Genomic DNA, 21,279 nt, shown 5'->3' with positions numbered 1-21,279 from the left:
CCACGAGCTTTGCGGTGAAGGAAAACATCGTGAGGAAACCTGCACAAACCTGCGAAGCAATTCGATGGTGCGTGTGAAGTTCTCAATCCGCACTGGGCCCGCGAGGGAACTATGGCCCAAGCCCTCTTGTTCAGAGGAGGCCTGTGCCCAGCAGTGGGACGTATATAGGCTGGGATGATGATGATAACGGCTAAGTTTTCTTGAGAATTATTAGTAGTCTAAAAGTAAATAGCAGCCTAATTTATAAAATATACCTAAACTTGGAAGATTCCGTATAAAATACGAAATCCTTAGAAAAATATTGCCTAAGTTTATCGTAATGGCTACGGAACCCTATTTTGGGCGTGTCCGACACGCTCTTAGCCGGTTTTTTTAACAAACTTAGCGTTTTAGACCTAGACCTGGTTGACCTACTTTGTTATTTTAGAGTGTTTTAGATATTTCAAAAATCTTAAATTCTTTATTCAATTAACAATTAGTACTTTATAAAGTACATTCGCGCGTTATTATTAGTGTTAAGTCCTGTATAAGTACGCGAGGACTTTGGATTTATTATTTCATTTATTATTGTATGGATGGCACCTCCAACCATGGTAACGTGGTACATACAAGAAAAAGTTGATGGACCCTATTACCATGGGCGTACACAGGGGGGGCAGGGGATGGCAGCTGCCCCCCCCCCCCTGGAAATTATATGTTCTACAATATAATATGCCCCGTTTACCTATGAAGCAGGATCCCTTGCGGGTGTTTGCCCTACACTCTACAAATACCTTTATTGTCATGTAAGCGCGGGCGATCTGACCTAAAAAATCTGACTTGCACGACAAAAAAAGAAAGAGCGTACTCCTACCTTAAAGGCCGGCAACGCACTTGTGACTCTTCTGGTGTTGCAGGTGTCGATTGGTGACGGTAATCGCTTACCATCAGGCGATCCTCCGCTCGTTTTCGTAAAAACGACATGAACTTTGAGTTTCGTAGTAGCCCTGCTGTTAAGGGCAGGCATAACATCTGCCTGGAGCAGAGGCGTCTTTACCTATGGTGCAGGGTGTGCGTTTAAGTACACATATATGTCAAAAATGTCAAAATGGTCGGTGTTCTTATTGCTATTTTTGTAGTAACTTGGTATAACTCACCATTAGGTTTTTTTAGGTTAGCTTGAAAAGATCCCTTTTAGGGATAAGTTCGCCTTTGTACTCTTTTGTTTTGTTGTTTTCTTTTTGTATTATTTTTGTGTTTTATGTACAATAAAGTATTTACATACATACATACATACACTAAAAAAATACAAAATAAGTCAATTAAACATATGTATTTACCTTTATTTGTTACGAGTCCCCTGGACGCTCGCGTCTCCATACAAACGTAGGTAGTCAGCTTCTAATTTACAAACAACACACTGGATCAAAACGAAACTTTCATAGCTCGAAGAAAGTCACTGACATAGCTCGAAAAAATCGAAAAATTATATGCAAGTTGAAGTGGCCATGAGGGCTATCGCGTGTGAATTCGCCGCTAGAGGCGCTAGTGTAGCGTGAGGTCTCCGAAATTTCAAATCTCATAGTTTTTGGGTGAGCTACGCGGGTATATTTATAATTAGAATAACTTTGTGAATATTTTGCATTACCTGAAGTTAATTATGGCAATTATGCGATAAGGGGCAATGAATGTCTGTGTTTTGAGACAGTTTTGTATTTCGAATACTTTTGTCCTCCCTTTTTTCCGAACAAAACGGGACTACGCAAGACTGTGGTTGCTCGATATTTTTATGGTACGTTTTTAAGATGTATTAAATATGATTTTAATCTAAACTTTGTTTTCACGCCCGTTATAACACTTTGGAAGCCGCACTTAAAAACCTCACGCAACAGTGGCGCCATCTAGTAAGACAAATTACGATAGACCTAAAACAGATAACCGTTCAGAACAGAAGTGCTCGAGGAGTGGCGACCGGAAGACGAAGGGTTGGCAGACGTGGAATGAGGACTCGTGAGACTTGCGGGGAAACCGGTGGATGCAAGTGGCGAGTTGTCGTTCATTGTAATTTATTTGTATTGTAATATTATTGATTATATGTATGTTAGTCTGTAAGGTATTTATTGTATGGGCCAAGTTGCCCGAAATAAATGGATTTATTACGAGTATTATTATTATTGTGGCGTTTTAAGGGGTAGGCCTTTGTCCAGCAGTGGACCTCTTCCGGCTGATGATGACGAATTATATCGCATCCATATTCATACGTATTGCCTCTTTTAAGAACTTAACAATGGTCACGAAGGTGAGTACATAAAAAAAACATTTTTCTCTTTCTTTTAAAAAACGAATCTTTCGCAAAAGTCTCGCAGCGCATTAAGACTACCAGGGGCACAGTCTCAGGAGTCTGAGGAAGACCGCGATGGGAGACTCAGTGGCGCTCTAGCCAGGCAGGCCGCTTCGCTTTCGGCTGAAACGGCAAGCCAGCCTAGCGCGAGGCTGGGTTGCAATTCCAAAGACATGTACGCAATCTTTGAGATCGCTCAATGTAGGAAAATAGTAAGCAAAGAATTAAAATCTTATTCCTTGCGCAATATAGATGTGAAACTTTGTGATCATGATCAGATTTTTCAGTTGATTGTTTAGCCGTAGTTTGAAGGGATTTTTCGAAAATTCCACGAAAACGGCCAATGCGGGACATTAACCTCATTCCTATCGAGTATTGTGTAAATATAAAAATCTACACAGACGAAGTCGCGGGCAAAAGCTATAACATATAATTGTTGCGACGCTACTCCTTCATAGATGGCGCCACTCACATATTGAAATCAACCTGTTCATTATACCAACGCAGTAACGTCTTGAAAATGAGCAAACTAAACGCAATGGATTATTAAATTAAAAAACACCAGCAAAAATATAAATAAAAACGCCCGAAAAAAACGCTATATTTTTGCTGTGTTTTTAAGTCGGGGTTTTTTAAATTTTAAATTTAAGTTTTTATTTCATGTTTTTTTGTTGGAAATATTAGTCTATGCCTCTATGGTATGACATCTACGGCAACACTAGCTGATTGATTGTCTCTGGTAGCTCTTCCCTTTCTGTCTCGATCTCCTGCCTACGTTGCGTGTGTAATTTTGTTGTTAACTTAATCCGAGTTTATTTAATCATAAAAACTTCATCAAAAGAATTGTACAATATATTGTGAATAATATAAAGGTGCAATTAGATGTTCATCTTTTATTTATATCAAGAAACGCCGCCACACCAGCCGTATAAGCTGCCTGCGCATACGCTCTGTCTAACAGGTTATTTAGTCCCAGCAAATACGACAGTATTATTGTTTACGGCTGTTTATAAAAGACAAGAAGATGCAAGAAGAAGCTGCAGTTGGTGGCGGCCGACAAGAAGCAGGCCCGATGCAACATTTGCAAGATGGCCGAACGCCTATACTCATGGGCGGGATGAACATCGACAAGTTGGACGGCGTGTCTAACTATGTTACATGGAAATTTGCACTTAGAATGTCTTTGATGATGGAAGGACTGTGGGATTGCGTCGAAGGGGACGACATCGATCCACACAGGAACCAACGTGCACTCGGACGCATATGTTTGTCGCTCAAACCGGCGTGTTTTCAATATGTGTTCACATGTACTACGGCTAAGGAGGCATGGCTACAATTGCAGAAGATTTTTGAAGACAAAAGTCTCTACAGGCGCGTGGCTTTACTACGTCAACTTCACAGGTGTGACTTTAGTAATTTTTGTAATATGTCTGATTACATTAGCCACGTAACCACCCTAGTTCAACAACTTGCGGAGATGGGGAAAAAGGTCGAAGACGAGGAAGTTGCCGAGCTTTTGCTTAGTGGTTTACCTACCGAATACGACACCCTTGTTACTAGCCTGGAGACTACATGCATCACTAAAACCCTTTCAAGCGAACTGGTAAGGACGCGGCTTATCCAGGAAGAACATAGGAAGACGATGTCAGACTCAACACCAGCTAATTCAGCGTTCAGCTCACAAGCGAGGAAGCCTGTTGTTTGCAGTTTTTGTAAGAAAAGAGGTCACATGAAAGCAAAATGCTTCAAGCTTAGAAAACAGAAGAAAACACCTAAAGATGAAGTGCAAACATTCACGGCGTCGACTTTTATAGCTACGGACACTACTGTGGATTGGGTCATTGACAGCGGCTGTTCCTCACATATGTGCAATGATAAGAACATAATAACAGATTTCAAAAATTCTAAAAACATTGTCACAATTGCTAATAGTTCGACCATAGAGAGCAGCGGTATTGGTAATGTGAGTATCAGTTTTTGCAAAGGTGATGAAAGAAAGATTATGGATGTGATGCATGTTCCTCAATTGTCTACAAATCTTTTGTCAGTTAGCAAAATGGCAGAGAAGGGCATGACTGTTGTGTTTGAAAAGGATGGTTGTTTGATTTATGAGAATTGTAAAATAGTAGGCAGACCTGTATGTTGTGCTGTTTTACAGAAGGGCATTTATAAGTTGAGTGGGTATGTAGCACAGAAGGAGCAGCATTCTTCAGCACTCCTACAATCAGTGAAGGGGGCAGGAGAGAATGCACAGGTCACTGCACAGTATGTGTCTGCATTTTTGTGGCACAAACGTTTGGGGCATCTCGGCATGTCTGGTATGTACGATTTACGGCAGCATGCAATGCCTAATCTATCATTGCAGGATGAAGAAATCAAGAACTGCACAGCTTGCTTTGAGGGGAAGCAGAGTGCCAAGCCTTTTCCTAAGGGTGAAGCTACTCGTGCCAAGCAAAAGCTGGAGATCGTGCACTCTGACGTGTGTGGGCCCATGGCTGAGTGCAGTTGGAGCGGAGCTCGTTATCTACTCACGTTCACAGATGATTATACAAGAAAATCATTTGCCTACCTTCTGAAACATAAATCACAGGTAATGTCTTATTTTATTAAATTCCAAACCTTAGTTGAAAAACAAACAGGGTTAAAAATTAAATGTTTGAGGTCTGATAATGGTGGCGAGTATTGTAATATTAATTTTGCTAATTACCTTGAAAAACAAGGTATAGTCCACCAGACCACAGTATGTTATACTCCCGAGCAGAACGGAGTCTCGGAACGAAATAACCGAGTTTTGATGGAAAAGGCCAGATGTATGTTAAGGGAATCAGGCCTTTGTCAGCGATTTTGGGGTGAAGCAGTAATGACTGCTGTATATCTTAAAAATAGGAGCCCTACATCTGCTTTGACCGGTCAGTTACCCGAGCAGGTTTGGACTGGACACAAAATTGGTCTCGGTCACCTTAAAGTCTTTGGGTGCCTAGCATATTGTCTTTTGCCTGCCTGTAAGCGTTCTAAGCTGGATGCCAAATCAAAGATGTGCATCTTTGTGGGGTACTGTGAGACTTCAAAGGCCTATAGGCTTATTCAACCATCTGAACCAACTAAAGTCATTATAGCTAGGAATGTGCAATTTATAGAAAATAAATTTTATAATAATTTTAAATCTATTGACACATGCCAGAATAATAATGAAATATTTTATGATAATCTTATTTACCAGGATATTAATCCTAATAATAATAATAATGAATTGCCATTGAATAATAATAGTCAATTAAATGTAAATGAGAATTTTAACAATGATGACATTTCCAATAACGACAATATAGTAAATAATGAAAATAGTACTCCAAATAATTCAAGCATTGATGCAATTTCAGTTCGCGAGGATGACGACCTTGGTGACTACTACACGGGGACTGAAGAAGAAGATTCTTCACCGGAGAAGGAGCGTGGTGGCGCGAGTGCCGAGTGGCAGACTCCGCCTAGCCCGCTGCCCATGGACCCGCCGTCTGCTAATGGTAGGCCCTTGAGGGCTTCTCGTGGTAAAATTCCCGTCAGGTATAAGGACTATGACCTTTCTTTGTTTACTTGCTCGTCTGTCTTCGAAGATCCACAATCTTATGAGGAAGCTATGTCTTCGTCTCATAGTAGAGAGTGGAAAACTGCTATGCAATGTGAGTACCAGTCGTTTATAGATAATAATGTTTGGAAATTAGTTGATAGGCCACAAGATGCAAATGTTATTAAATCTAAGTGGGTATACAAAACAAAACATGATGCATCTGGTAATTTTGATCGCTATAAAGCTCGCTTAGTTGCTCGCGGCTTTAGTCAGCATCAAGGAATAGACTATAACGAAACTTTTTCTCCAGTAGTTCGACACTCTACTATGCGCATATTATTTTCACTGGCCAATGAGATGAATATGTCTATTGAGCATGTAGATGTCGCGACAGCTTTTCTAAATGGTGATCTGGATGAAAGAATATATATGGAGCAACCAGAAGGTTTTGTGAGAGACACAAACAAGGTTTGTTTACTTCAGAAAAGTATCTATGGTTTGAAACAAGCCAGTAGGCAGTGGAATATCAAGGTACATGATTTACTATCACGTCATGACTATGTTCAAAGTATGTGTGAGCCTTGTGTGTATGTAAAAAGGAATGATGATGATATTACCATCGTAGCTCTCTATGTGGACGATTTTTACATATTTTCCAGTTGTTCTACTGATAAATTGTTGAATTTATTAGAGAAAGCTTTTAATGTTAAAAATCTTGGTACTTTAAGAAGCTGTTTGGGTATTAATGTCATTCGTACTAAGGACTCTATTATTTTAGAACAGTCTGTGTATGTTAAAAAACTTTTAACTCGTTTTGGTATGTTACAATGTAAAACCATTTCCACTCCTATGATGTTAAATTGTAAACTGTTGAAATCTGAAGACAATAGTAACAATAATGAAAATGAAGAATTTCAGTATAGGGAACTAATGGGTTGCCTTATGTATCTATCAGTGTGTACTAGGCCTGATATAGCATTCGCATGCAGTCAGCTATCACAATTTAATAATAGTTATGACAAAAGTCACTGGTTAGCTGCTAAAAGAATATTGAGATACTTAGCTGGTACAATTAATTATGGCTTACATTTTTGCAAGAGCAAAAATTTTAATGTAACTGCTTATGCGGATGCTGATTGGGGCAATGATCCTAACGATAGGAAATCTTACACTGGCTTCATAATTAAATTAGGAAATAATGTTATAAATTGGGAAGCCAGGAAACAACGATGTGTGGCTCTGTCTAGCACAGAATCTGAATACTTGGCAATAAGCGATGTATGTAAAGATATCTTGTTTCTAAAGAATTTTTTGGCAGAAATTATTAATAAAGATATATCTGTCACAGTATATAATGACAATCAGAGTGCTCAAAAACTTTTATTACATAAAGAGTATTGTCATAAACGTACGAAACACATCGATCTTAGATACCATTTTGTGAAGGATCTAGTACATAAGAAATTTGTAAGCATTAAATATTTACCTACTGATAGCATGATAGCAGATGTTCTCACTAAACCTTTATCAAAAGTTAAACATTATAATTTTATTCATGACTTGTGTGTTAGGTCTTTTTGAGGTACCTAATATAATTACTGTCAATGTTTTTATACTATGACTATTGCATTGATTAAAAGCATGGTTAGTATGATGTCATTTAAATTATAATGTAATATTTGTTAGGCATGAGCATGACATAAGTCTTGTATTTTGATTAGGCATGTAGAGTCGTCTCCTCTATTGTGAAATATAGACTTGTGTTGTTTCCATTAAGTGTAAGGTCTTGCATTGTGTAATAATGGAGTCTTGCATTATACAATTGTAGAGTCATGCATTATATAATTGTAGAGTCGTGCATTGTATAAATGTAGAGTCTTGTTCCTGTAAAATGTAGAGTCTTATGCACTTAGAACTTTAGAATATTTTTGCATGTAGAGTTGCAATATATGTCATAAGGGGAAGTGTTGGAAATATTAGTCTATGCCTCTATGGTATGACATCTACGGCAACACTAGCTGATTGATTGTCTCTGGTAGCTCTTCCCTTTCTGTCTCGATCTCCTGCCTACGTTGCGTGTGTAATTTTGTTGTGTACTTAATCCGAGTTTATTGAATCATAAAAACTTCATCAAAAGAATTGTACAATATATTGTGAATAATATAAAGGTGCAATTAGATGTTCATCTTTTATTTATATTAAGAAACGCCGCCACACCAGCCGTATAAGCTGCCTGCGCATACGCTCTGTCTAACATTTTTAAACTTGATATACATTTTTTTAAACTGTACTAGTGTGTTGGATATCCTGGCTGCAGCATCAGCTCATCTTGTTGCCACCATTGCATTGTATGTAGAATCAAATACTGATCAAAAGGAATCAAACACTACATATCTGCTATTATTTTTTCAAGAGTATACTGGTGTGCTGGATATCCTGGCTGTAGCATCAGCTCGTCGTGTTGCCACCACTGCATTGTATGTAGAATCAATTACTGATCAAAACGATTCCAAACACGACATATGTGCTATTATTTTTTATAGAGTGTACTAGTGTGCTGGATATCCTGGCTGCAGCATCAGCTCATCCTGTTGCCACCATTGCATTGTTTGTAGAATCAAATACTGATCAAAACGAACCCAAACACGATATATCTGCTATAGTTTTATTAAGAGTGTACCTACTAGTGTTCTGGATATCCTGGCTGCAGCATCAGGCCGAGAACTCTATAATCTTGCATAGCTATATTGTATTCATGGGTGTTTCAAATTTTAGGTCCCAAATATGTTTGAAAGTAAAGTAAATATCCATTATGCGTCTAAGATTCCTACCGCAGCGAACAAAAGAGCTGATGATCTTGAAATGGCTGAACCGATTTTGATAAATCATGTCTAAGATCCATCGCTAGAAAACCAGCTTTCAAATAAAAAAAACCGCATTCAAATCGGTCCACCCGTTTAAGAGCTACGGTGCCACAGACAGACACACAGACACACAGACACACATAGCGGTCAAACTTATAACACCCCTCTTTTTCGTCGGGGGTTAAAAAAAAAACAACTGAATCGCCGGATGTTCAGCTGGGCTACTACGAAACTCGAAGCTCGTATCGTACCGTCCCCCTCGCTCTCGTATTAAATAGTACAAGTGTCAGAGGGACCGCATGACACGAACTTAGAGTTACGTAGTAGCCCTGCTGTCCATATATATGATACTGGTAGGTTACTATGGTCGTATAAACAAAAACCAGGGATGGTATTTCCATGTCGGTGTTTTTGTTTCTAATCGTTTTGATTTGACGTTTTCATTCATCCGTTTGTGTTGTGTCCAATTTCGGTGTATAAGATTACAGAATTGTATTCCTGTTTGTTATGTTATAATATTAGTAAACTATAACGTTACCTTGTGAAACATATTCTTGATATGGAGTCGTCCGCCTGCCGCCGTCGTGCTTCCGACGCGGACCAGTCGGCGGCGGCGCGGGCATACAGCGCGACTGCGGAGTGCGAGCCTGTGATGGTGAAGGAGGAGCCCGACTGTGGCGTGTGCGGCGTGAGCGAGGCGGCTATGGCAGAAGGCTTGTACGCCGACCACGAGGTTAAAGGCGAATTAGTAATTGGACCTGAACTATTGCAACAGCAGGATATCATATATTCGAAACATAGTAAGTTACGCAGCTGCCAGAATTATTGAAAATAAATAAATTGCAAGAGAACATTTCTATACTGCTGACTACCAAGCTATTCAGGGGGGGAGGTTTCAAATACACATTTAATTTTAGTCTTACATGTTTCTAGACGAATCTAGACTCTAGATTCTAGAGGTTAGTTCTTTGTCACATAGTGATTATTGGAGACCAGATTATATGCTATTGCGTATTTAGCCGATTTTCATAAATTATTGCAAATATATGTTATCTAAAACTTTGTGATGCATAATTTCACTATCTATTCAATATTGCTGAGTAGAATAGCTATATTAATTGCCAACAGCAATATATATGTGCTGGCATAGCACGCAACTTGAAATACCTGCCCAGTTACCCCACTGGATGTGAAATGATATTTTCCACTTTTGTTAATATTTTAAGTGATTATTACTGTTACTAAATATTTGTGACAGTATCTCATTGTTAGAAATAGAAATATTAATACTAGAATACCTAATTATTTAATTACTGTCAATACTTAGGGGCTGTTTCACCATCCATTGATTAGTGTTAACTGACTGTTAAATGTGATGCCGTTTCTGTCTATTCAAACAAAACAAATAGAGACGGCACCACATTTAACCGTCAGTTAACACTAATCAATGGATGGTGAAACAGCCCCTTAGTTTTAAAATGATAAAAATTGAAGATAAACACCCCCCCCCCCCCCCCGTTTCACCATCCATTGATTAAGTTTATTTGATGGATAAATGTGATGCTGTCTCTGTTTGTCAGTTAAAATTAATCAATGGCTGGTGAAACAGTTCTGTATTACCCCCCATTTTACCATTCACTGATTAAATTAATTTGACGGATAAATGTGATGCCTAAATGATCAATGTACAGTACAATGATAAATGTAATAAGCCGTGGTCACCTAGTGGTTCGACCTATCGCCTCTCTTCTGTAAGTTTTTGAAAATTCATGTGCAGAATTACATTTGAAATTTACCACAAGCTTTACAGTGAAGAAAAACATAGTGAGGAACTTTCAAACTTTCAAGGAAAACTATAACGGCTAAGTTTGCTTGAGAATTATTAGTAGTTTAAGAGTAAATAGCAGCCTAAGGTATAAAATATAACTAAACTACGAAATCCTTAGAAAAATATTACTTAAGTTTATCGTAATGGCTACGGAACCCTATTTTGGGCGTGTGTGTGACACGCTCTTGGCGGGTTTTTTTCCTTTTCCGTAGAAGTTTCGGAAAATTATCTCTTAATGCTTCACTCCTCAAGAAACTTATATGCCAAATGTCAGCTTTCTGCGATCTGCGACAGTAGAACGAAAAATCCCGTTTTTTTCCCCGTTGCCGTCAGAATTTCGGGAAATTCTTTTGTGCTCCCTTACACTTCCCAAAGAACCTAAGTGCGTGGTTGGTCATAACTGAAATACTAAATACGACCTGTATTGTGTGGAGGCTTCCTGTCAAAACTGTCACAGTGAAAACATCTATGTCGCGCGCTTCTCCGCATTTTAATACGAAATATCGTGTAAAAGTGATTAGTTTGAAAGAATAACGTGTTAATCGCTACAAAAGTTCGGCACGGGTCACAATTAAATAATAAAATCGACGCAAAGTGCTATAAAGTAGACTAAATCATCAAAAATCGATAGCAATAATTTTGGTGTTGTGGGTAGTCTAGACTGAGGTTGTCAGTTCAAGTTTGTTCGTTCGTCAGTTGTCAAATAGAAAAAAAGAATACCAGAGGTTGCCAGCAGAAATAAAAAACTACTATTGGTAGAAAAAATAAAATAAGAAACAACTACGTCTCTGATAAATAATAATGGAAGAACAAATGAAATTGCTATGGTCTAATATAAAGGAAGAGATGGAAAAACAAAACAACAAACAAATGCAAATCTTAACCGAAACTATTACTAAAACTTTAGATGAACACTTGGTACCCTTTCGGCTAGAAAATGAAGCTTTAAAAAAAGAGGTTGAGACATTGCGTTCTAAAATAAATTATCTAGAATTAGAAGGAAGAAAAAACAATATAATCTTACATGGGGTGGAAGAAAGGGAGACTAACAACTCAGAACTGACAAATATGGTGCTTGGACTGCTCAATAGGACCAATAATAAAGCGCAGAATGAAACCCATGAATGGGACAAATGGGAAATTAGCAAATTATATAGAGTTGGAAAAAAGACTGTCAATAAAATAAGACCTATTAAGATTACTCTGACTCTTACATGGCGCAGAAACGAAATTCTCAAAAACAAGAAGAACTTCCCAAAAGGAACATACATTACGGAGGATTTGCCCAAGGAAGAGGTTGAAATAAGAAAGTCACTGATTCCAGCACTAAAAGATGCTAGAGCTTCTGGAAAGTACGCAATCATAAGGAATGGTAGACTCATTATAAAGGACAAGTTGGAGAAGGAAAAAAGGAAAAGAATTCCGTCTTCACCACCATCTACGCCCCCTAGCAACTTCAGCACAGCTCACAAAATGGACAGTGCAGCCAAACCTGCTAAACTGCCTAGAAGCAACCCATTTGAATCCATGAGGAACAGAGCACACTCACAAACAGAAGATATGTCATCAAAAAACTAAAAAATGGCAGAAAACAAAGAACAAAACCTAATACAAAAACAACAACTAAAAATAATAAAACAACTAATTACACAATCCCCAATCCGGCTGGTCCCCGTGGGGAGAACGACCACAACCCTCCATCTAACAATAAAGAAGAAATGAAGGAATTGAAAAATGGACATCAACTAAAAATATGCACATACAATGTAAGATCATTATCAACAAGAGAAAGACTACTGGAGCTAAACAATGCAATAGAAAACATAGACTGGGATATTATAGGACTCGCAGAAGTCAGAAAAATGGGTCACAATATCGAGGAACATGAAAACTTTATCCTGTGCTATATAGGGGAAACAGCAGGCCTACACGGGGTGGGTTTCATGATAAAGAAGGCTTTCAAAAATAACATTGTAAACTTCACAGGAATATCTGAACGAGTAGCAATTTTAAAACTCAAATTCGGAAACATGCCATTAACCATAATCCAAACCTACGCACCCACTGAGAACTCTAGTGAGGAGGAAATCGTTAAATTTTACAACGATCTAAAGACAGCACATGAGCTATCAGATAAAAAAATTCTTGTTGTAGGTGATTTTAATGCGAAGATCGGTCATCCCAAAACGGAAGAAAACCTAGTGATGGGCAAGTACGGTTATGGTAAACGTAACAAAAGAGGAGAAAAACTTATAGACTACGCACTAGAATACAAACTTTCTATAATGAATACCTTTTTCAAAAAAAGAGCAGAGAGGAAATGGACTTGGATGTCACCAGACAAGAACACCAGAAACGAAATCGACTTTATACTAAGTAATGACCCGAAAAGGATAACAAACTATGAAGTCCTGAACAAAGTGATGTTTTCCTCCGACCACAGGCCACTGAGAGCAACACTTAACCTAAACCAAATTGTCAAAAGCAGAAAGAGTTTCAACACAATACCTAAAACACCAAAAAATAATGAGGAGGTCCAAAACTACCTTGGACACTTGAAAACCAGTTTGGAAACAAATACATTACAATTAAGTGTTCAGGATTACTATAACCATATAGAAAAGTCCATAATTTACAGTCTTAAAAAATCTAACGAGGTACATCATAAAAAAGAGAACAAAATCTTTAGCGAGCACACAATGCAACTAATTAAACAACGTACAGATCTAATGTTTGCAGATAATAAAAGTAAGGAAGAGAAGAAGAATCTAAGTAACCTATTCAAAGAAACAAGAAAATCTATAAGGAAAGATTACAGTATGCATAGACAGGAAGTAATTACAAGGAATTTGACGAAATTCAGAAGCGCAAAAAGGGCATTGAAGGAACTAAATCTAAGTAAAAAGTGGATACAAAAACTCGAAAATAATAAAAAAGAAACAAAATCAAGACAAGATGTAATAGCTCACGCAACAAATTTTTATAAAGAGCTATACAGAAGACACGATCCAGAGGATACGGTGGAAGAGTCAGATATACCTAACGCTAACGCTAACAAAACGGTTGAGCCAATCGAAGAGATAGAAGTATACGAACACATAAGGAAACTAAAAGCAGAAAAAAGCCCAGGCCCAGACAGCCTGACCAATGAAGCCCTAAAGCTGGGCGCACCAGTCTTACTCCACCATCTTACACAACTATTCAATATGATAATAGACTCAGAGACAGTACCTAACCAATGGTGTACATCCGACATCATCCTGCTGTATAAAAAAGGGAATCCATTGGACATAGGTAACTACAGGCCAATTAGCTTACTGGCAAGTACCTATAAACTCTTCTCTTCAATTATACTAACAAGAATATCTAAAGCGATTGACGAATCACAGCCACAAGAACAAGCTGGTTTCCGGGCTGGTTTTAGCACAACAGATCACATACATACACTGGAACAAGTAATCGAAAAATACAAGGAGTTCAATAGAAACATATATGTGGGCTTTATTGATTACAGTAAAGCATTTGACAGCTTAAGCCATAGTGCAATCTGGGACGCGCTTAAGAAGACTGGGGTTGACCAAAGTACATAAACATCATAAAAAGTATATACGCAAATAGCACCAGCAGAGTCAGACTAGAGTCAAGAGGGGATCAAGTAAGAGTAGAGCGTGGGGTCCGACAAGGAGACCCTCTGTCGCCGAAGATCTTTATTGCTGTCTTGGAATGCATATTTAAGAAGCTACAATGGAAGAAGAAGGGCATAAGACTAGACGGCAATTATCTCAATCATCTCAGATTCGCAGACGACATAGCAGTCATTGCAGAATCTGCCAAGGAACTTAAAGAGATGATAAGACAGCTGGACGAAGCCAGCAGAGAAGTGGGGTTGCACATGAACGCCAGTAAAACTAAGATAATGACAAACAGCCATCAAGTCCCAATTACCATCAGAGGCAATACTATAGACTATGTGGATCACTACATCTACCTAGGTAAGCAGCTATCATTCAAAAACACAAACACAGAGGAAGAAGTAGAAAGACGAACTAACATAACTTGGAAAAAATTCTGGTCACTTAAGGAAATACTTAAAGGAAGCTACAACATGAATCTGAAAAAAGCGGTGATGGATTCTTGCCTCTTACCGAGTCTTCTTTACGGATGTCAAACATGGTCCCTCACTGATAAAATTAAACAAAAGATTAGAACTACGCAAAGGGCCATGGAAAGAAGCATGCTGAAAATAAACAGGAGACAAAAAATTAGAAGCAAAGACATACGAGACAAATCCAAAATACAAGATGCACTCACTCAAACTCTAAAACTTAAATGGCGGTGGGCGGGACACTTAGCTCGATACAAGGACAAAAGGTGGACAATACTCACAACTAAATGGAAGGGTCCCATTGGAAAAAGAGAGTTGGCAGACCCTATAAAGATGGACAGATGACATAGTGGAGTCAGCCGGACGAGACTGGCTGAAAAAGCGGAAGATAGGGAGACTTGGAACAAGCTGGAGGAGGCCTACACCCAGAGAGGGGTCCAAATCTACGGAAACTAGTACTAACACAAATAAATAAACTAAGGAATTACTAACAATACTAACAACTTGCTAATTATAATTATAAAGGAAAATAAGTAGAGAAACTCCTGTAAGTATTTGGAAAATAAAAGGCTTTATATTATTATTATTATTATTATTATTGTGTGGATCACTAAGGAAGCTTCTACATACACACGGAGGCGCTACGTGTCTTTTTATTAACCCCCGACGCAAAAGAGGGTTGTTATAAGTTTGACCGCTATGTGTGTCTATCTGTGGCACCATAGCTCTTAAACGGATGGACCGATTATAATGCGGTTTTTTTATTCAAAATCAGGTTCTCTAGAGATGGTTCTTACTTAAAATCGGTTTAGCAGTTTTTTATATATTGAACTTTTATTAACCGTGTTGTGTACAAGCAAACACGTGTATTCACAAACCACTTAATATGACTTCATTAAATCGTGTCGTCGATAAGGTCCCTTAGGTACTTAACAAACATAAAGAAACAAAGATAAATGTAGTTCATGGAATTATTAATCCTGTTACTGAGTGCTAAACTCAACATGTACTTATATTAATATCGTTTTCAGATGTGCTGGTTATCAAAGAAGAGAGTCAATACAAGCCAAAGCTAGCTGGCGAGCCGACGCCGCACCCGGGCGCGCCCACGGCTGCCCCGGGGATGGCCCTCGCTGCGGCAGCAGCACCCAGCAGCAGTACGGGCTCCGGAGCTGTTTTGTCAGACTGGAGCGACTACCACTGGGAGACCTGCATCGAAGCACGCCGCCTTATGTTAGCCGTGATTGTAAGCTAAATCCAAGTCTGGTGCCACCTAAGCTGAAGCCAGTCCACTATGGTGTGGAGAAAAGCAGACCCCGGGAAGAATTCACGAGCTACCAGCCTCATCCTGGTAACAATCTGTCTATTAGTCAATCATGTTTGACTAAGCACGTACAAAAAAAAGCAAATAAGAAACTAAACGGTAGCAAAATATACTACAAACAGTTTTCACAACAGAATAAGTTGACTAGACGTATGCTTGCACACACAGCTGAGAACACACAAAAATCGCACGTGACTCAGCATGTACGAATAATACACACTGGTGAGAAACCGTATAGTTGTGTTGAGTGTAGTAAACGGTTTACACTTAAAACAAACTTGACTCGGCATGTACGAACACACACCGGTGAGAAACCGTTCAGTTGTGACGCGTGTAACAAACGATTTACACAAAAACCGCAATTGACTCAGCATGTACGAACACACACTGGTGAGAAACCGTACAGTTGTGACGCGTGTAACAAACGGTTTACACAAAAATCGCACTTGACTCGGCATGAACGAACACACACTGGTGAGAAACCGTTCTGTTGTGATGTGTGTAATAAATGGTTTACACATAAATTGACCTTGGCTCAGCATATACGAAATCATACTTTTGAGAAACCTTTCAATTGTGACATGTGTAACAAACGGTTTACACAAAAATCGAACTTGACTCTGCATGTACGAACGCACACCGGTGAGAAACCGTACAGTTGTGACGCGTGTAACAAACGGTTTACACAAAAACCGCAATTGACTCAGCATGTACGAACACACACTGGTGAGAAACCGTACAGTTGTGACGCGTGTAACAAACGGTTTACACAAAAATCGCACTTGACTCGGCATGTACGAACACACACTGGTGAGAAACCGTACAGTTGTGATGAGTGTAGTAAACGGTTTACACTTAAAACGACCTTGACTCGGCATGTACGAACACACACTGGTGAGAAACCGTTCTGTTGTGATGTGTGTAATAAATGGTTTACACATAAATTGACCTTGGCTCAGCATATACGAAATCATACTTTTGAGAAACCTTTCAATTGTGACGTGTGTAACAAACGGTTTACACAAAAATCGAACTTGACTCTGCATGTACGAACACACACCGGTGAGAAACCGTATAGTTGTGACGCGTGTAACAAACGGTTTACACAAAAATCGCAATTGACTCAGCATGTACGAACACACACCGGTGAGAAACCGTTCAGTTGTGACGCGTGTAACAAACGGTTTACTCGAAAAACGAATTTGACTCGGCATGTACGAACACACACTGGTGAGAAACCATACAGTTGTGGTTTGTGTAATGAACGGTTTACACAAAAAACGACCTTGACTGCATGTACGAACACACACCGGTGTGAAACCGTTCAGGTGTGATGTGTGTTATAAATGGTTCACACATAAATTTATAATATAACCAGGTTTGATCTTATGTATGTACCTATAAATAGCTTAAGTTTGTACGCGGATTGAAACGCGGTGACTCGCCAGCTATAACATAAACCCCTAAGGGTTTTAAATAGTGGCTCGTAATTTTCCACTCACTTGTACCACTTGTTTATATAAATAAATTAAAAAAAAAGTAATATATAATCTAATAATAATCTAATAATCTTTCATAGTTAGTTTTAGTTTCATGATGAATTGGTCATTAAGTACTGTAATGTCATGTAAACGTTTTTATCAATTAATAAGTAATAATAAATTGACCTTGGCTCAGCATATACGAAATCATACTTGTGAGAAACCTTTCAATTGTGACGTGTGTAACAAACGGTTTACTCGAAAGTCGACCTCGACCCGGCATGTACGAACACACACCGGCGAGAAACCGTACAGTTGTGATGAGTGTAATAAACGTTTTACACATAAAACGACCTTGGCTGGGCATGTACGAACACACCGATGAAAAACCGTACAGCTGTAGTGTGTGTAACAAACGTTTAGTCGGAAGTAAGCCTATCATAATTCATCATATACGAACACACAACGGTGAGAAACGGTACAGTTGATGTGAATGATTACACACACAGCTTCATGAAGCTGATTGCACACAAGCAGAATGAATGAAATGAAAGAGTCAAAATCCCGCTGTCATTACATGACATGTTCTTGTGTGCGTGACCTCAACTCTGGTGGCACTACGTGTACCTACTTGGGCTCCCCTACTCTGAACTCTTTAGCTTATTCTGTTGTGAGTTTTAAAAACTTTTTATAACAACTTCAAATTGACGCACTGTCTAGCAAAGATTATGTAAGCGCCTATTTATCCATCCATCCATCATTCCATCTTAGGTCTCATCCTCGCTCCATCAGGCGTGATTGTGGCCAAACGCAAGCCTGTACTGTTTAAAATGTATAATATATATACATAGAATCGTCATCATCTCGTCATTGTTGTACCTTAAAGTTTAATACACTAAATGGATAGCTATACTAGCGTCTCAACCGCTATCAGCATCCTGTCGCAGATATTGAAGCAATGAGCGTAACAGAGCGGTTTTTTTATAAAACGAAACTGCTTAGGGTACAATTTAAATTTACTAAAATTTTATTAATTAATTTTTAGGTCATTTTTTTGATATGATGACAGAAAACTGATAGCGGTTGAAACGCTAGTAGAACTACTCTAAAACAAGTTGAGAGATGCAGAAACGATAATTGATATCTATGTACCTTACGGCACCAGACTGGCTGTTTGGAACAATATTATTTTGACACAACCCCTGTCACGGACGTCAACAAACTATAGTGAAAGTTGCACAAAACCGTGCTGTGAACCAATTTTCTGCGCCGTTGTGACGTAAGAAAACAGCAGTCTATACTATGCTTGACCAGCTTTGCCCGCGTTAAATGTTAAGCGGGTAACGACTACTCTTACTGCGATCCTTTTTTTCGTGTTTTGATTGATTTTTCGGAGATTATTATGAAATACAGATACAGATAGACGTTATTTTAGCCAGATAGTGCAAATTTACAAATTCAAAATCAACCTAAATTCTTAATCAAAATCATAATTTGAACCAACTTTGAACTAATTTTGAGGGGGTGTCGCTTCCATTGCAAAATTTTTATTCATCAAGACTGTTGTGGTAACTACTAACATGTTGTCCGTCCGTGTGCCTATTTAAGACGTTTTGTATATTCATGCACTACATTTAAAACTAATTTTGAGGACTAATTAAAGTGCAGTTTTATAATCTCCTGTGAGATATACTCATACAGTTTAAAAATCGTTCTTGAAATCTTGTGTTGAACTACTCGATTTAATCGTTTGAGTCGATTTATAAACGTTATATAAACTTTGTTAAATATACCAGTATTTGATAGTAAATGCCTATTGTTTTTATTCCCAATATGTTTATTTGCTGGTCGTTAACCTGGTATAATAATGACTTCGAAACGTTTATATACTGAGCGGCTAAAAATCTGACCTCTACTGTACGCAGTAACAGGTAATTTTGTATGTCATGGGCTATATATGTAAACTATGCCGAAAATGTAACAATAGAAAATTCTAAAACAATTTTTTTAAGGGTACCTCCCATAGACGTAAAGTGGAGGTGATTTTTTTTCTCGTCCAACCCTGTATTGTATCGTTGGATAGGTCTTTTAAAACCATTAGGGGTTTGCTTAGACGATTTTTCGATTCAATGATGATTGTATGCGAAATATTCAACTTTAAAGTGCATTTTTCATAAAATCGAGCGTCCCCCCTCCCCTCTAAATTTAACCGGTGGGTGGAAAATTTGAAAAAATTCAGGATGGTAGTAAGAATATCAAAATTTCAAGGAAACTATAACGGCTTGTAGCCGTGGTGGCCTAGTGTTTGACCTATCGCCTCTCAAGCAGAGGGTCGTGGTTTCAAACCGCGGCTTGCACTTCTGAGTTTTCGAAATTCATGTGCGGAATTACATTGAAATTTACCACGAGCTTTGCGGTGAAGGAAAACATCGTGAGGAAACCTGCACAAACCTGCGAAGCAATCGATGGTGCGTGTGAAGTTCCCAATCCGCACTGGGCCCCGAGGGAACTATGCCCAAGCCCTCTTGTTCAGAGGAGGGCCTGTGCCCAGCAGTGGGACGTATATAGGCTGGATTGATGATGATAACGGCTAAGTTTCTTGATTGAGAATTATAAGTAGTCTAAGAGTAAATAGCAGCCTAATCTATAAAATATACCTAAACTTGGAAGATTCCGTATAAAATACGAATCCTTAGAAAAATATTGCCTAAGTTTATCGTAATGGCTACGGAACCCTATTTTGGGCGTGCCCGACACGCTCTTGGCGGATTTTTTCCTTTTCCGTGGAGTTTCGGAAAATTATCTATTAATGCTTCACTCCTCAAGAATCTTATATGCCAAATGTCAGCTGCTGACCAGTAAAACGAAAAAACCCCATTTTTTCCTCGTTGGCGTCAGAATTAAGGAAATTCTGTTGTGCTCCCTTACACTGCCCAAAGAACCTAAGTGCGTGGTTGGTCATAACTGAAATAACAACCTGTATTGTGTGGATCACTAAGAAGATAGGCGAAGATATCGACACGGCCAAAGTTACAAAAATATGTATACACGACTTTATGCACTGAACATTAAGGCCGTGTATACATATTTTTTGCAACTTTGCCGTGTCAATATCTTTGCCTTGACTGTACACACAGGCGCTACGTGTCTTTTTATCAACCCCCGACGCAAAGAGGGTTTGTTATGTTATAAGTTTGTCCGCTATGTGTCTGTCTGCAGAACCGTAGCTCTTTAAACGGATGGCACCATTAGAATGCGGTTTTTTTATTCGAAATTGTATATATTATTTGACTTGAATAATTATTTAACCATTATTACTATTGTTTGTGTCAACTCCTAGTGAATAATAAATAAGTACTTGGTTTTATTAAAATGGTAACAAATGTATTTGCACGCATTTGTGTTTAAAAGCAAATAAAATATTTGAATTCGAAATCAGGTTTTCTAGAGATAGTCCTTACTATTTAGATATTTTTATCAAATCGGTTTAGCAGTTTTTGATATATTGAACTTTTATTAACCGTGTCGTGTACAAGCTAACACGTGTATTCACACACACCAATAATAAGACGTCATAAATCGTGTCGTCGATAAGCTCCCTTAGGTACTTAACAAACATAAGAAACAAAGATAAATGTAGTTCATGGAATTATTAATCCTGTTACTGAGTGCTAAACTAACATGTATATTAATATCGTTTTCAGATGTGCTGGTTATCAAAGAAGAGAGTCCATACAAGCCAAAGCTAGCTGGCGGAGCCGACGCCGCACCCGGGCGCTCCCACGGCTGCCC

The 21,279-nt window shown here is 38.6% G+C and overlaps 2 protein-coding genes across 3 annotated transcripts; both read left to right on the top strand.

Annotated features, from left to right (window-relative positions):
* Positions 1-9,006: 9,006 nt before the first annotated feature.
* On the top strand, positions 9,007-21,267 carry LOC141442797 (uncharacterized). 2 transcript variants are annotated; one of them, XR_012452963.1, is made up of 3 exons: positions 9,007-9,549; positions 15,714-16,033; positions 21,192-21,251. XR_012452963.1 is itself a non-coding variant. In XM_074107918.1 (3 exons), the coding sequence occupies exons 1-3, from the start codon at positions 9,309-9,311 to the stop codon at positions 21,234-21,236; spliced, it is 501 nt and encodes a 166-aa protein (XP_073964019.1). In that variant the 5' UTR covers positions 9,007-9,308; the 3' UTR covers positions 21,237-21,267. The 2 variants fall into 2 exon arrangements, 1 of the variants encoding a protein (XP_073964019.1); XM_074107918.1 differs by having other exon boundaries at positions 15,714-15,928; positions 21,192-21,267.
* Positions 15,935-17,711, top strand: LOC141442769 (uncharacterized). The gene has a single exon (XM_074107872.1). The coding sequence runs from the start codon at positions 16,159-16,161 to the stop codon at positions 17,338-17,340; it is 1,182 nt and encodes a 393-aa protein (XP_073963973.1). The 5' UTR covers positions 15,935-16,158; the 3' UTR covers positions 17,341-17,711.
* Positions 21,268-21,279: the final 12 nt, after the last annotated feature.

The sequence above is a fragment of the Choristoneura fumiferana genome, chromosome 26, assembly GCF_025370935.1.
Source record: "Choristoneura fumiferana chromosome 26, NRCan_CFum_1, whole genome shotgun sequence".
Classification (NCBI taxonomy): Eukaryota; Metazoa; Arthropoda; class Insecta; order Lepidoptera; family Tortricidae; genus Choristoneura; species Choristoneura fumiferana.
Note: the sequence above shows the minus strand (reverse complement) of the source record. Positions and strands in the feature narration are given on the sequence as shown.